We start from the raw sequence: 12,698 nt of genomic DNA on the forward strand, positions 1-12,698 counted from the left end.
ACAGCAATGTTATTTGCTTTTGTTTGGTTGAAGTGTAAATGTGCTGTCAGATGTGTTAGCAATGTGTCTTCACAAGCTGGACCTTTTGTGGCATTTTGTGACATTTTTACACCTTTTGTGGATTCATTTTAGGTGGTATTTGTTATGTATGGTCTCAGCTGTTAGACATGCAAGTCAGGTTGCAAATAAATCCGTAGAATTAAACCTGGTCTTTTTTTTTTTTTTTTTTTTTTTTTGGAAAAGCATAACAAATCAGAGGAGAGTGAAAGGCTACAGGAAAGAGGTGTCAATTTAATAGAGAGCTTTTCATTACAATGAAAAACAACTAGGGAATTTCGTAACCACTTTGTGTAGAGAAATGCTGTTTTCAGATTTTCACAACAAATAAACCATACTAAACGAAAATAGTTTTTGTTTTATCTGAAAAAGGAAACAGATACCTTTTCTCTTATTTGATAGATCATCTTTCTCACATTGTTCTGTCAAGGTCAGATTCCTCACTATTTTGCAGCTATAAAGGACTTATGTCCTGAAGAATAAATACAGTACTGTATATCAGAATTGAATTACAAATAGCTCATATGTCACTTTAATATAAAAAAGGAATTTGTACTTTTGTGTAGATGTGTTTAGAACAACAAAAACATGATGTAATGACATATTTAAAGGATCAAACTCAATGGCATTCCCTTGTCAAGGAACTTGATATCTGAGAAATGGCATTATGTTACTACAACAATGGTTTTCAACGAGTTTTGCTTTACTACCCAGATTTTACATTGGACATCAAATGGCAATCCAACACAAACAATTGTTTATGGTAGAAAAGTGAACTAAAATGCTCTTAAAATTACTTGGGAACCACTGTTTTAAAACCAGTATGGCATATTTTAAAGGAACAGTCAAAAGTTTTACAGAAAAATTAAAATTCTGTCATCATTTACTCACCATCATGTTGTTCAAAACCTGTTTGAGTTCTATCTTCCATGGAACATAAAAGAAGTTAAGTATTATGGTGACTGAGGCTAACATTCTACCTAGCTCTTTTTGTGTTTCACAGAAGAAGAAGAAAAAAAAAAGTAATATGGGTGTAGAACAACATGATTATATAGAGCTGTGAATGTTCACAACACATCAACAGAAGAAGATTTTGAAAATAATAATAATAATAATAATAATAATAACAATATGTAACACAATTTCTGTATTATAAAATAGGAACATTTCAAAATATCACTGTCCTGGTCACAAAAGCAGAGTTTGTTGGGAATATTAGCCATTTTCTATACTTTTGAGGCATAAGCAATTAGGAAATAACACTTACTACCCAGAAAAAAAAAAAAAAAAAATGTACACAGTGTAATAATTCACATCTTGTTCAGCTGTCATGGTTTTATGTGTTTTTGTTCATGTTTTGTGTTAATGTCTTTTATTTTGGAAGTGTAGTTCCTGTTTTATAGTCATGTGTTCCATGTCATGTTATTTCCTGTTTCCCTGCCAGGTCATGTGATTCCCTGTTTCATGTCATGTGGTCCCCTGGTCATGTGATTTCATGTTTCCCTCCATGTTCATGTGTCATGCTTTCATTGGTTTATTGTCTTGTTACCTTGTTACCTTCTGTCTTGTCATTGGTTATCATTGTCATGTTTCTCCCTTGTCCATATATTTAAGCCTCATGTTTGCCATTGTCCATTGTCAGGTATTGTATGTGTAACATTATTGGATTGTTCAAGTCAAGTCAAGTCAAGTCAAGTCAAGTCAAGTCAAGTCAAGTTTATGTTTTGTTTCACATTTGGATTTATGGTTGTTGGATTTCACTTATGTAAATAAACTGCACCTGGGTTCCAACTTCATAATCGTCTTCATTAGCCTGTCTTTTCCAGCAATGATACATCAGCACAGTACTACATTATATGCCTTCAACATATGACTTTACTCTTTGTGTAGTTTATTTAATATAAATTTCTGTACAGTTCCTTAATCCCCTCGAACATCAAACTCGATCATAAAACAAACAGAGAAACAATAGAATGTTCTTGTAGCACTGCAGAAAATTACAGAAATTATGACAAGATTGTCTCACAGAACCACAGAAAGCAAAATACAAGATTTCTTTGTATTCACACATTCTGGACATTAATGTTATGGATATATTGATATGAGTCTCGTGTGGGCTTGTGTTCTCTGACCTCTATTTAAATAGTGAGATAAATGTATTTTTTTCTGTGCCATATTTATAAATAAATAGATTTTTCTTTGTACACTTTCACATCAGTGACTGAACACAATAGAAATACCCGAAAAATATCACTTATTGACATATTTGTAACGAATACAGCTACATCGCTTGTACTTGTTCCAACCCTCTGTACAGTTCACAACTTTGGAAGTACTTCTTCACAAGAGCAAATTAAATTAAAGAAATAGAAACAAACACAGACATCAGCGTTGGTTTTCACAGAGATAGGAAATCAACTGAGGAATGAGGAGATAAAGGGGTAGTTCGCTCAAAATGATAACATTTTGTAATCATTTACTCACTCTCATAACTTCAAATTTCAGTCTGTTCCTCACACAAAGCTATCATATGATTTTAGAAGACTTGGAAAGTTATATTGACCACTTTTAGGATACTTTTATGGTGCTTTTTTTTTTTTATCATTTTGGAGTTTGACAGCCCCACTCTTCATTCACTTTCTTTATATTGAAAAGAGTGGCCTGAATATTCTTCAAAAATCCCCCTTTTCTGTTCTACTGAAAAAAAAGAAAGTCAGATGGGTTTGGAGCAACATGAGGGCAAGTACATAATGACAGATCTTTTATTTTTTGGACAAACTATTCCTTTAATCCCAATGTTATCTCAGCAACACAGAAATAGAATGAATAGAAATTCTCAAATGTATACTGAAAACTCACAATTCCATCTGCAGGATGGTGGCCAACAAATCTAATACAGACTTTGACCTTACCAAGAATGGTGAGTCTGAACATCTTTATATTTGAGCATTAGAATAAATCTGAGTTATTTGCTAAGATTAAAGTAATAATGAAAGGCTGTCTCTTTAGCTCTTTTTCTTTCTTGTAGCCAGTATAATCTGCGTCTTCTTTTAAAGAAAGTTTGAGGTGCACATCATGTATGCCTTGCTTTGGAATACAGCATATGTTTGAGGGTATGATAACTGTTCAAGGCTACTGTCACATGATCCACATTCCAAACAAAAGCCAAAGGGAAAAATTAATCTAATGATTCAGGAACAGGGGAAACTACACACAGGCCACAAAATCTCAAATCATCAATCAATTTAATCTTACACATTAAGGTTTAAAGCTGAAGTGTGTAATTTCTGCAACACCAATGGCAAAATCAGCCTGATCTCATTAAAATTTACATGACCATGGCAACATTTTTGCTTGCATTATACGTTTGGCTGCAGTTTTCCTGTGAAATATCCAGCGGGGGGTGCCAAAAGCGGGTAAATAATGTTGAAATCAGGTTTTTAAAGTGAATTTTAGATTTAGGTTTTAATGCATAAAACACACTTCCCTAATGTAAAACTTTAAACTAAACATAACTAAAAGAGTCCTAAAAGATAAATGAGAGGTGAACAAAACGTCCTGGTTACTTTCGTAACCTCCGTTCCCTGATGGAGGGAACGAGACGTTGTGTTGATGTAGTGACACTAGGGGTCACTCTTGGGAGCTCCAAACACCTCTGCTTTTTGAAAAAAGGCCAATGGGAATTGGCGAGTGGAATTTGCATGCCACTCCCCCGGACATACGGGTATAAAAGGAGCTGGTATGCAACCACTCATTCAGGTTTTGTGCTGAGGAGCCGAGACAAGGTCCCGGGCATTTCAGTGGGTAGTTCAGTGTTGTGGCAAGAGGGACACAACGTCTCGTTCTCTCCATCAGGGAACGGAGGTTACGAAAGTATCCAGGACATTCCCTATCTGTCACTCACTCGACGTTGTGTCGATGTAGTGACACTAGGGGTCCCTATACAAAACGCCACAACTAGCTGAACTGTGTTACGTGGACTGGCGGTGCGAGACGGGCAGACCGCTGTGTGCCTCGTAGCCAGCACACCAGGCCATCACGTAACCTCTCCCAACACTCTTATGAGCGTCGAACGGTCCTTCGGGAACAAAAAAAAGTGTTTATAAAGTCATATTCAGCCATTGTACTTGCCCAAAAACATAGCAACAGGATATTTTGTTGATCACTTGGTTTTTATTTTTGCTGCATCATGCTGGGTAACTCCACCCATTGCTGAAACTCATTGGTCCAAAATTCTGCTTCTCATATCTGTACATTAAACATTAAATATTATGTGATTAGCTGTGATTATGTCACGTCGTGCAGCAGTTTTACGTTCAGTGCGGACAGACAAAACGCTTGTTGCTGGAAACAATTGCATCGCAACTGGTTAGGACACAGTGTTAAAGGGTGTTCACACTGACAGCAATTTGTAGCCACAAAGAAACCAGAAGAATTGGTCATTTCTGGTATTACTATTGACAGCAACTTAATGCAAATGAGAGCTGACATGATGCGGCGACTACCAATGGGAATGCAGATAGTGATGCGGAGCCAGATATAAACAGTTCATGTAAACGCGTTCATTGTGAATCCTCCTTTAGTCCTGAACTTATTAATAACACTAAAATGAACCTTGTCTTGCTATTAACTAGCAGTAACTTGGTCCTTGGTTTTTCAGGTATACAGAATACACTTCTATATGATAATAAGCAAACTCCACAACGCTAGTCACCTTGTATATATATAATGGCTAACCCATATATATGGTGTGTATAATGATGTTTACACAACAAGCATGGCTGAATGTTTGAATGGCAGAATGTTGAAGCTGTTTCTGCAAAGGCGTTTACAAATTATTCAAGCACAAGTGCGTTGAGGTCAGAAGAGCACAAAATTATAGATGAAGTTTTTTTTTAAAACAAACTTGCTCTCTTTCCATCCCTATCAGATATGACTGATTGGATGAACTGTATATTGCACAAAAGCCCTATCTGCTTTACAGTGCTGAGTCAGCAGTGAGTGGTCACAGGACACGGTTATTTGTGGCTCAGGCTTAGCAAGAATCTCAACACATAGATGGATGTTAAAATACTCTACATGAGGCTTGAAGATGTGTTGACTCTATAATCATATTGAAGCAGGGGTTTTCTTAGGACTTTTCTATTAAAAGTAAAGTGAGTGGTGCTACATAAACAGGTTTTGTTGAGGTGGTCCTTCTGGGCTGACATGAGATCTGATTCTTATTTGTTAAGGGTGGGATTTAAATTGGAGAAACTGGTCCTAGATCTACACAAAACAGAAATACTCATCTTTAGCAAATTTCGAGATATCCTACCTCACAAACAGTTGTCTAGAGAAGCATGAATAGATATGGTCCACAAACAACATCATGTCTTCAAAACTGATTTGCAACACATGTCGTACTTGTAATAATATGTACGAGTTAACCATTTGGAAAAATCATAAGATATGAGTGGGCTTGTATGAAACGTATAATTTTTTTGCTCCCATTGAGACAATTTAATCAAGCGTGTATGGTCAGCATGCCTGTGTTTTGAAAGCTCTCGTAAAGTTTCAGAATACTGGAATAAAAATCGTATTGACTTCTTTTACCATATTTTTATGGTGCTTTTTCCTTCCCTATGAAGCTAGAGAGCCCCTGTTCCCATTTTTTAAATTAATGGGCAGGGCTTTACAATTGGGTAATAAAAATCCAATTGCGACTGAACTGTCATATGATAAAGAGAGAATAAAAAGAGCATTTATGATAAGCTTGAAACATAGAACCTACACGTTATTGAAATATTGACTACATCTTTTGATTTGCACTGTGTGGTGCTAAAAGACAGTTGAAGTTTTTAAGATTAATGCTCTATTAATGCTCCATTAATGCTCTATAACACCATTCTGCCATGATACATAAAATGAGCTATGTATAATTCATTTAGCAAAATTGTATGTAGTGTAACATGATTTTATGAGACCAGGAGTCCCTTTGGCTCCAGCTTCTATTATTTTTTCTATTTTGTTAGCCTGCTTGGTAATCTGGGAATTTATAGAATAAAACTGCATATAATGGGGAACTAGAGTGGATAATTGAATACATTCAATTGCCCACTTGGCTGAGGCTCCTAATGCAGGATAAAAACAAAATCTTTGTTATGTCATAAAAACCCTTTTATGTGCCCAGGGATCTTCTACATTACCAGTCTTCATGATATTCTTCCCTTCCTGTGAGCCTCCTTCTTCTTTAGCCAAGGACTGTTAATAAATCCTTGAGGTTTGGGAGTCCTGGGAGAGCATTAACACACACCTTTCATCTTTTTTAAAATAAAATAGTAAGATGTTGAATGTTTACATGATGTGAGCAGGTTTACAGTTTTTTCCTACTAGCTTTGCATGATATACGCAGCAATAGACTGAAATTGTAAGAATCTGGGGAATCTATTACTAGTTGCAATTACTTGGACACTGTAAATCAGCAAGTGACATGTAAGAAAATAATATTTAAGGGGCACAATTGGAACAACCTGGAGAATATAATATTTTAGTATCCAGTCAAAGGAATCAAAAACAATCAGTGTTCACAGGGAAAGTTTCCCAATAACTGAGATATAGGGTGTGCAGTTTACTGGAAAATAGTTTGTCAGGTTTCCAATTGCTCTAATTGGAAACCAAAATGTTTTCCTCTTTATCTCAATTTCTTGTAAAATTCCTAAAAACTAAATATAATATATTCCATAGTATTCCATAATATTCCATATTATCCTAATCTGATAGTTCTGGAATCAAGTTAGGAATAACATTGATGTCTTCAACCAGAGAAGACAAGAGATAGAAGAGCTGACCAGGAGGAGAGGAACTGAAAAATAGCTTTAAAAATTTAAACAATACACCCTGCCTGCTTATAGATCTTTTTTGGTGCCAGCTTCATCTTTCCTTTCCTGTCGCTGTCCAAGACCACTGATGCTCTTATCTGTGTCTGCAGTCTCTTCCAGCGAAACCAGCAGGTGGACCTCATTGTCTGTGTACATCTCCACCCATCTGTGTCTCAACCGATGATAATACCCTGTTTGGCCCATAGCTGTCCCTGTTATCCCTGGGTTTTTGTAGAATAGAGGGTTAGCCGAGGATTGTTAGAGGGAAAGCAGAAGAAACGGGGATGGACACATCACTTCTGTTGATGTCAGACGGCAGACGACTGCTTGATGCTGTGGAAACTAACCCGCGTTGGAGATGTGGGAATAGACATGGCCCGTGCCACTCGTGCTCGAATGGAGTGCTTATCCTGCCAGCGATGCCACCGTTTACGAACGGCTGAGCGAACCTATTGACAAAGAAAGAGATGTGGTGAATGCTCACCTAATCTGTAATTGGACCTGCCAGGAAAAATGTGACATTCAGTTTTTTTTTTTTTTTAATATCATATGCTATGCTGAAATTGAGCAATAAGGGACTTGAAGGGTTGGTTTTCACCGCAAAATGAAAATTCTGACATCATTTACTCACCTTTATGTTGTTTCAAACCAGTATGACTTTCTAACACTAAAGGAGATGTTCGGCAGAATGTTAGCCTCAGCCACCATTCACTTTCACAGCATGTTTTTTCCCCAGTGAGAAGTGAATGGATTTAAATTCTGCCTTTGTTTTTCACAGAAGTATGTCATTTGGAATGACATGAAGGTGAGTAAATGATGACAGAATATTAATTTTGGGGTGAACTATCCCTTTGAGGCTGTGATATATTGTGAATATTATCACGGTGCCCACAACCCAAATAGGGGAGTTTCTTCAACTTCGGGCATTCTGGTCTTGCTAAAACATTTTTCAAACTCTCACTAGTTTTTCAAATGTATCTACTAACAATGTCCAACAGTATATGAACATGTATAACAGGGCATTAAGGCCATTTATTTTTCTGAATGAAAACTCTCACCACAGTTAAATTTTCACCACAATTTCTTCTTCTTCTTCTTCTTATTATTATTATTATTGCATAATATAGCAAAATTACAGCTTGTTTGAAATGACGCCCAATAAAAATATTCTCCTCACAAGTGATATATACATGGATTTGTCAAACATAACTTTCCCACATTAAGTACCATATTTCATCTCAAGCATGCTCTTTACTGACACTTTTATTGAGCTGGTTAACAAGTACACTTAAAAAAAAAAAAGTATAACAGGCAAAATTGTTTGGTGCGGTGGAAAACATTTTCATTCAATTAAAACTGAAATAACTTTCTTATTTTACTCTTTGTTTAGATTATCATAGTTAAAAATGTGAAAATATGTATTTTTTATAATGGCTGATTTAACACTGAAAGTCTGGGTCTGGGACAAGGCTAAACAAATAATATCTCTACATAAAAAAGGCATTTGAAAAGAACCGAAAATAATTAATGAAGGCATGGTCAAAAAAAAAAAAAAAAAAAAAAAAAAAAAAAGAAAGAAATTCAGTTTTGAAGTGACTCATTTAACAAAAAGAAAAAAAGTTGAAATCTGTTAGTTTCTATAAAAATACATAGAACATGAAATTGCCTGAAGCTGAAGAAACACATATATTCAAAATAGAACAAAAATGCCTTATTACTTTCATAATAAATTTTCTACATAATGTTACACCAGCAGCACCTGCTCTCTCTCCTGAACGCCTCCAGAGGTCGCCATCTCCAGAGTATTAACCCTTCTTTCACGAACTACATTTCCCATAACCCATAACTGATTACTCACCCACCTGTTTCACATTATCTCTGTCTATTTAAGTTCCCTGTTTACACCATTCAGTGCAAAGTCTTGTTCTGCCTAGTCTGCAATTCTGAGCATTATTTACCATTACTGTTTTCCCTGTGTTTTGACTCTTGCCCGTTCATCGTATTTCCCAGCCTGCTTGTGTGTTTTTGGACCTATTGCCTGTTTACTGGATTACCCCTCTGTCTCTCGGATTTACTTGGTTTGCCTTTCTTGGACTGTCTTCCTGTATACCGAATCCTTGCTTGCTTTTTGTTTAACTTTTGATTTGCTACTTTGTTGTACTGTTTATACTTTTAATAAACTGCATATGGATCTTGACATTACTGCCCCAGCATCTTTGCTACACATAATACAAATATCAAGATTTGTTATTTTATTAATCTAACCCATCCTTCATAGTCAGCAGCAAGATGAACAGGCCTTTTACCTTATAGCAGTTACTATCTCATGTATTTTAGCATGGCTGGATTGCTGTACTGACCAATTAGCATCGAGGACCACAGCTATTTCATTTTCATCTTTGGCTTCTTTAAAAAGTTAGTATTCATTTTCTAAATTAAAGCTATAAATATAAAGTCAAAGAAGGTGAAAATTAAAGGCAACTGATTGAAAAATGGACAGACAAATTATAAGTATGTGATGTAAATAAAGAAAAATGACTGAATGGTTGAGAGAAAGTATAAAGTTGTTGAACCTCATTCATTAATTTTACTAATGTATAGTTCTGTCAGTCATTTGCCACTTCACTTGTCAATTCCCAAAACATGGCAACAAAGAGCAGCATGTATTTTCACATAAAAATGTGTGAACCTGTGTATCTGTGTGAGTAAATGTTTGAGTTCCTGTCAAAGAAAAGAGGTTTTACTTACAGGAGGCTGGACATATAGAGAAAAAAACAGAAATATGGAGAATGTGGGTGAGTGAGTGAGATTGCTTTAATGGCAGCATGCACTAGAGCTAGCATTGACTCCACAAGTTTGTGCAAAACCTGATGTTCCATGTTATCCAGCATGAGAATTAGGAATATTCCAAATATGGATTCAAGATTAGAGACTTAGAAATAGTGCCAAATCTCAAATGTTTCCTCTTCATTTTATGTCATAATTGAAAAATCCTAAAATTTGTATGCTAATTTCCAGGTTTAAAGGAAAAAGTCACAGATGTTCAATCTGGTCTCAGACTTTGGGCCCTACTGTACAGTATATAACACATGGATGGAGAAGGAAATCTACAGATATAAATCTGGATTTGGAGGACAGGTCAAAGACCAGCAGTAAAGATCTGCTCCCAGCAAAAGCTGATCTCACAGTCAAATCATTAACATTTAAATCTCACCAGTGGGATATGTCACCAATGAAATGGTACATCATTTGCATACTCAGCGGGGTACCATAGCAACCAGGGAGCCCTCTTCCTAACAACCAAAACAATGGCATTTCCTTAAGCTATGCTGTCAGTAGAAATAGACATTTTTACAATCGTTTGACATCTAAAAGGCCAAATGCAGTTTAAATACATGGAAGGGAACCAGATGCTACAGTGGTGGAGCGAGGAATCAAGAGAGCTTCAGACAGTAATTCGGAGAGGGCGTTTAATTTAATCAATTTGAAAGTCAAGCCTGAGCTCTTAAAAAGGCCTCACTCTCTGCAAATCAATCAAATCAATGTCAGAGTAAACATTTAAACCCCTTTTCTACATCTCCACCTCATTCAATAGACTTTATCGCATGGCTGGTCTTTGGAGAAGTTGGAGGAAAAAAATCAGTCGCATGCCTGTTGCTCTCTTGCCAGATGGTGTTTCTGATTCAGTCGCCAAAGCTTGAGTCAACAAGCGTGTCTGTGCTGTAATTTAAACTAGTAAACACTCCACAAGCCACTGAAGCAGATAAACATTTAAATATTTCAGTCCGTTTGCTTGTTCACCATGATTAAATAGTGAAAGGGGATGCCATATTGAACAGATTATATTTGTATCAGGTATATACCAACTGCATCAAGTACTAAAGTCAATTTAAGATGCTGTTCAATAAAAATTAAATATTTAATCAAGTACCATTTCTTTTAAAATTGTGTCAATAACATATATATATATATATATATATATATATATATATATATATATATATATATATATATATATATATATTAATGCATTTACGCAAGTGATTAATTAAAAAACTTTAACGCGTTAATTTCTCTTAATCGTGATTAACGCATTTATTGTTAATACAGCATAAACCAGCATAAACACTGGTTGGGAGGGCAAAACCTTTGTAATGTGTCCGCAAGGGGTGTGCAGCGAAGCCATTATCTGTATTTGTATCTGTATCTGTTCATATGACAAAATTGTCTGTCTCTGTATTCAGATAGGACCGGGTGTGGGCGGGGCTTAAACCGGAAGTGCGTCAAAAATAAATGAAATGCCCATTTTTAATTAATACTTAGTTATAGTTTCTTTGAATAAAATATGCCTTGTATATGCCTTTTCATAATAATAGCCTACTAATAAAAATAATAACAATAATAAGAATAATAAGAATTATTATTATTATTATTATTATTATTATTATTATAATACAACTAGTATTTTAAAAAATATATTTGATTCTTTTTTTTTTTTCTTGCCAGATTAAGCTGAATTTGTAGGCTATATTAACTGTGGAATTTGTTGTGGTTTCTCCCGGTATTTCTGTAAGGCAAGAGGTGTCAAGCAAAATGTAAAATGTCAAGCACACATTTTTCAGTGAATAATAAATACAAATTCAAAAATGAAAAGAAATGAATATAAAATCAATATAGTCTACAAACAGGTAAAAGTCCCATAAATTTATCAGGAATTTTTACGATAAGTCGCCATGATTTAGTTAAATAATAAATAATAATAATAATAATAATAATAATAATAATAATAATAATAATAATAATGTTACATTTATATAGCACCTTACCAGAGGTAGCACAGTTTAAAGAAGAAGAAAAAAAAAGACATTTCAGTTTCTTCGTTTTACATAAGGAGGAATATTCCTAATAGATGAATACTCTATGGAGCATTTAAACCTTTATGGAGCATTTTAACTTTTGTTTTGGAATAAAATCTTAACCAGATAATTTCCTTAATCGCTGATGTGGATATAAATGTGGTCAACTTTAAAATAGATGGGCTCTGATGGGAAATCATCACTTCAGGTCAGGAATTTAACATTTAACTCAGGTTTAGGCTATACATGAAGACATAGGAATAATAATGTTTGAATCGTGTGATACATTAACACAGACATTTCAAGAAATAGAATGTGTATATGATGTTGTATCTTAATGTTACACTTAAGCTCCAGACATGCACAATTAATGGATACAAAAGGACAGAGTCGAGACCGCGCCCATGCGATCTGAAATCACATCATGCGAATTTTCATTCATAAGGTTAATACTTTAGAAATATTGGCTGCACAGATTCATAAATTCTTTGTAATTTTGTTCATGTTTATTTAAAATGTCGCTTTATCCTTGTGCACAAAAGCGCTGCTCTGTCAGTGATTAAATGATGGAGAAAGGACCTCTTAACGCTATTTGACTTGTGATAGAAATCAAGTATTTTTCAGCCTATTTAAGGTGCATTTTAATTAACAGAAGCACGCCAAGTCTTAACTATAACCATATAGTTCATGCTTAACTATAATTTTTTTACAAGTGTTTTTAACTGGAGTTCAAAGTGACACTTGACGTAAGCGTTGATACTCTGACACGAATCATGAACACAGCTTCACGACTGCTGTAGGAGAGCGGATAGCCACAGTCTATTATTGTACTAATATTGTGGAGGATGAGAGTTTAATGGATTTAATGCCCACTGCAATGAATATGCAACCTATGGGGAGATTAGTTCTTACAATTAGTCAAACT

General features: G+C 35.1%; 1 protein-coding gene across 3 annotated transcripts in view; it reads right to left on the reverse strand.

Moving 5' to 3' along the window:
* Positions 1 to 282: 282 nt before the first annotated feature.
* The window catches only part of LOC127451584 (corticotropin-releasing factor receptor 1), a 245,812-nt gene continuing 233,396 nt past the window's right edge, over positions 283 to 12,698 (reverse strand). For all 3 annotated transcript variants that reach the window (XM_051716370.1, XM_051716369.1, XM_051716371.1), the window contains one exon: positions 283 to 7,366. In XM_051716370.1, coding sequence (XP_051572330.1) covers positions 7,226 to 7,366 — 141 coding nt within the window. In that variant the 3' untranslated portion in view covers positions 283 to 7,225. The remainder of the gene's footprint in view (positions 7,367 to 12,698) is intronic.

This window comes from Myxocyprinus asiaticus, chromosome 14 (assembly GCF_019703515.2).
Source record: "Myxocyprinus asiaticus isolate MX2 ecotype Aquarium Trade chromosome 14, UBuf_Myxa_2, whole genome shotgun sequence".
In the NCBI taxonomy this organism is placed as follows: domain Eukaryota; kingdom Metazoa; phylum Chordata; class Actinopteri; order Cypriniformes; family Catostomidae; genus Myxocyprinus; species Myxocyprinus asiaticus.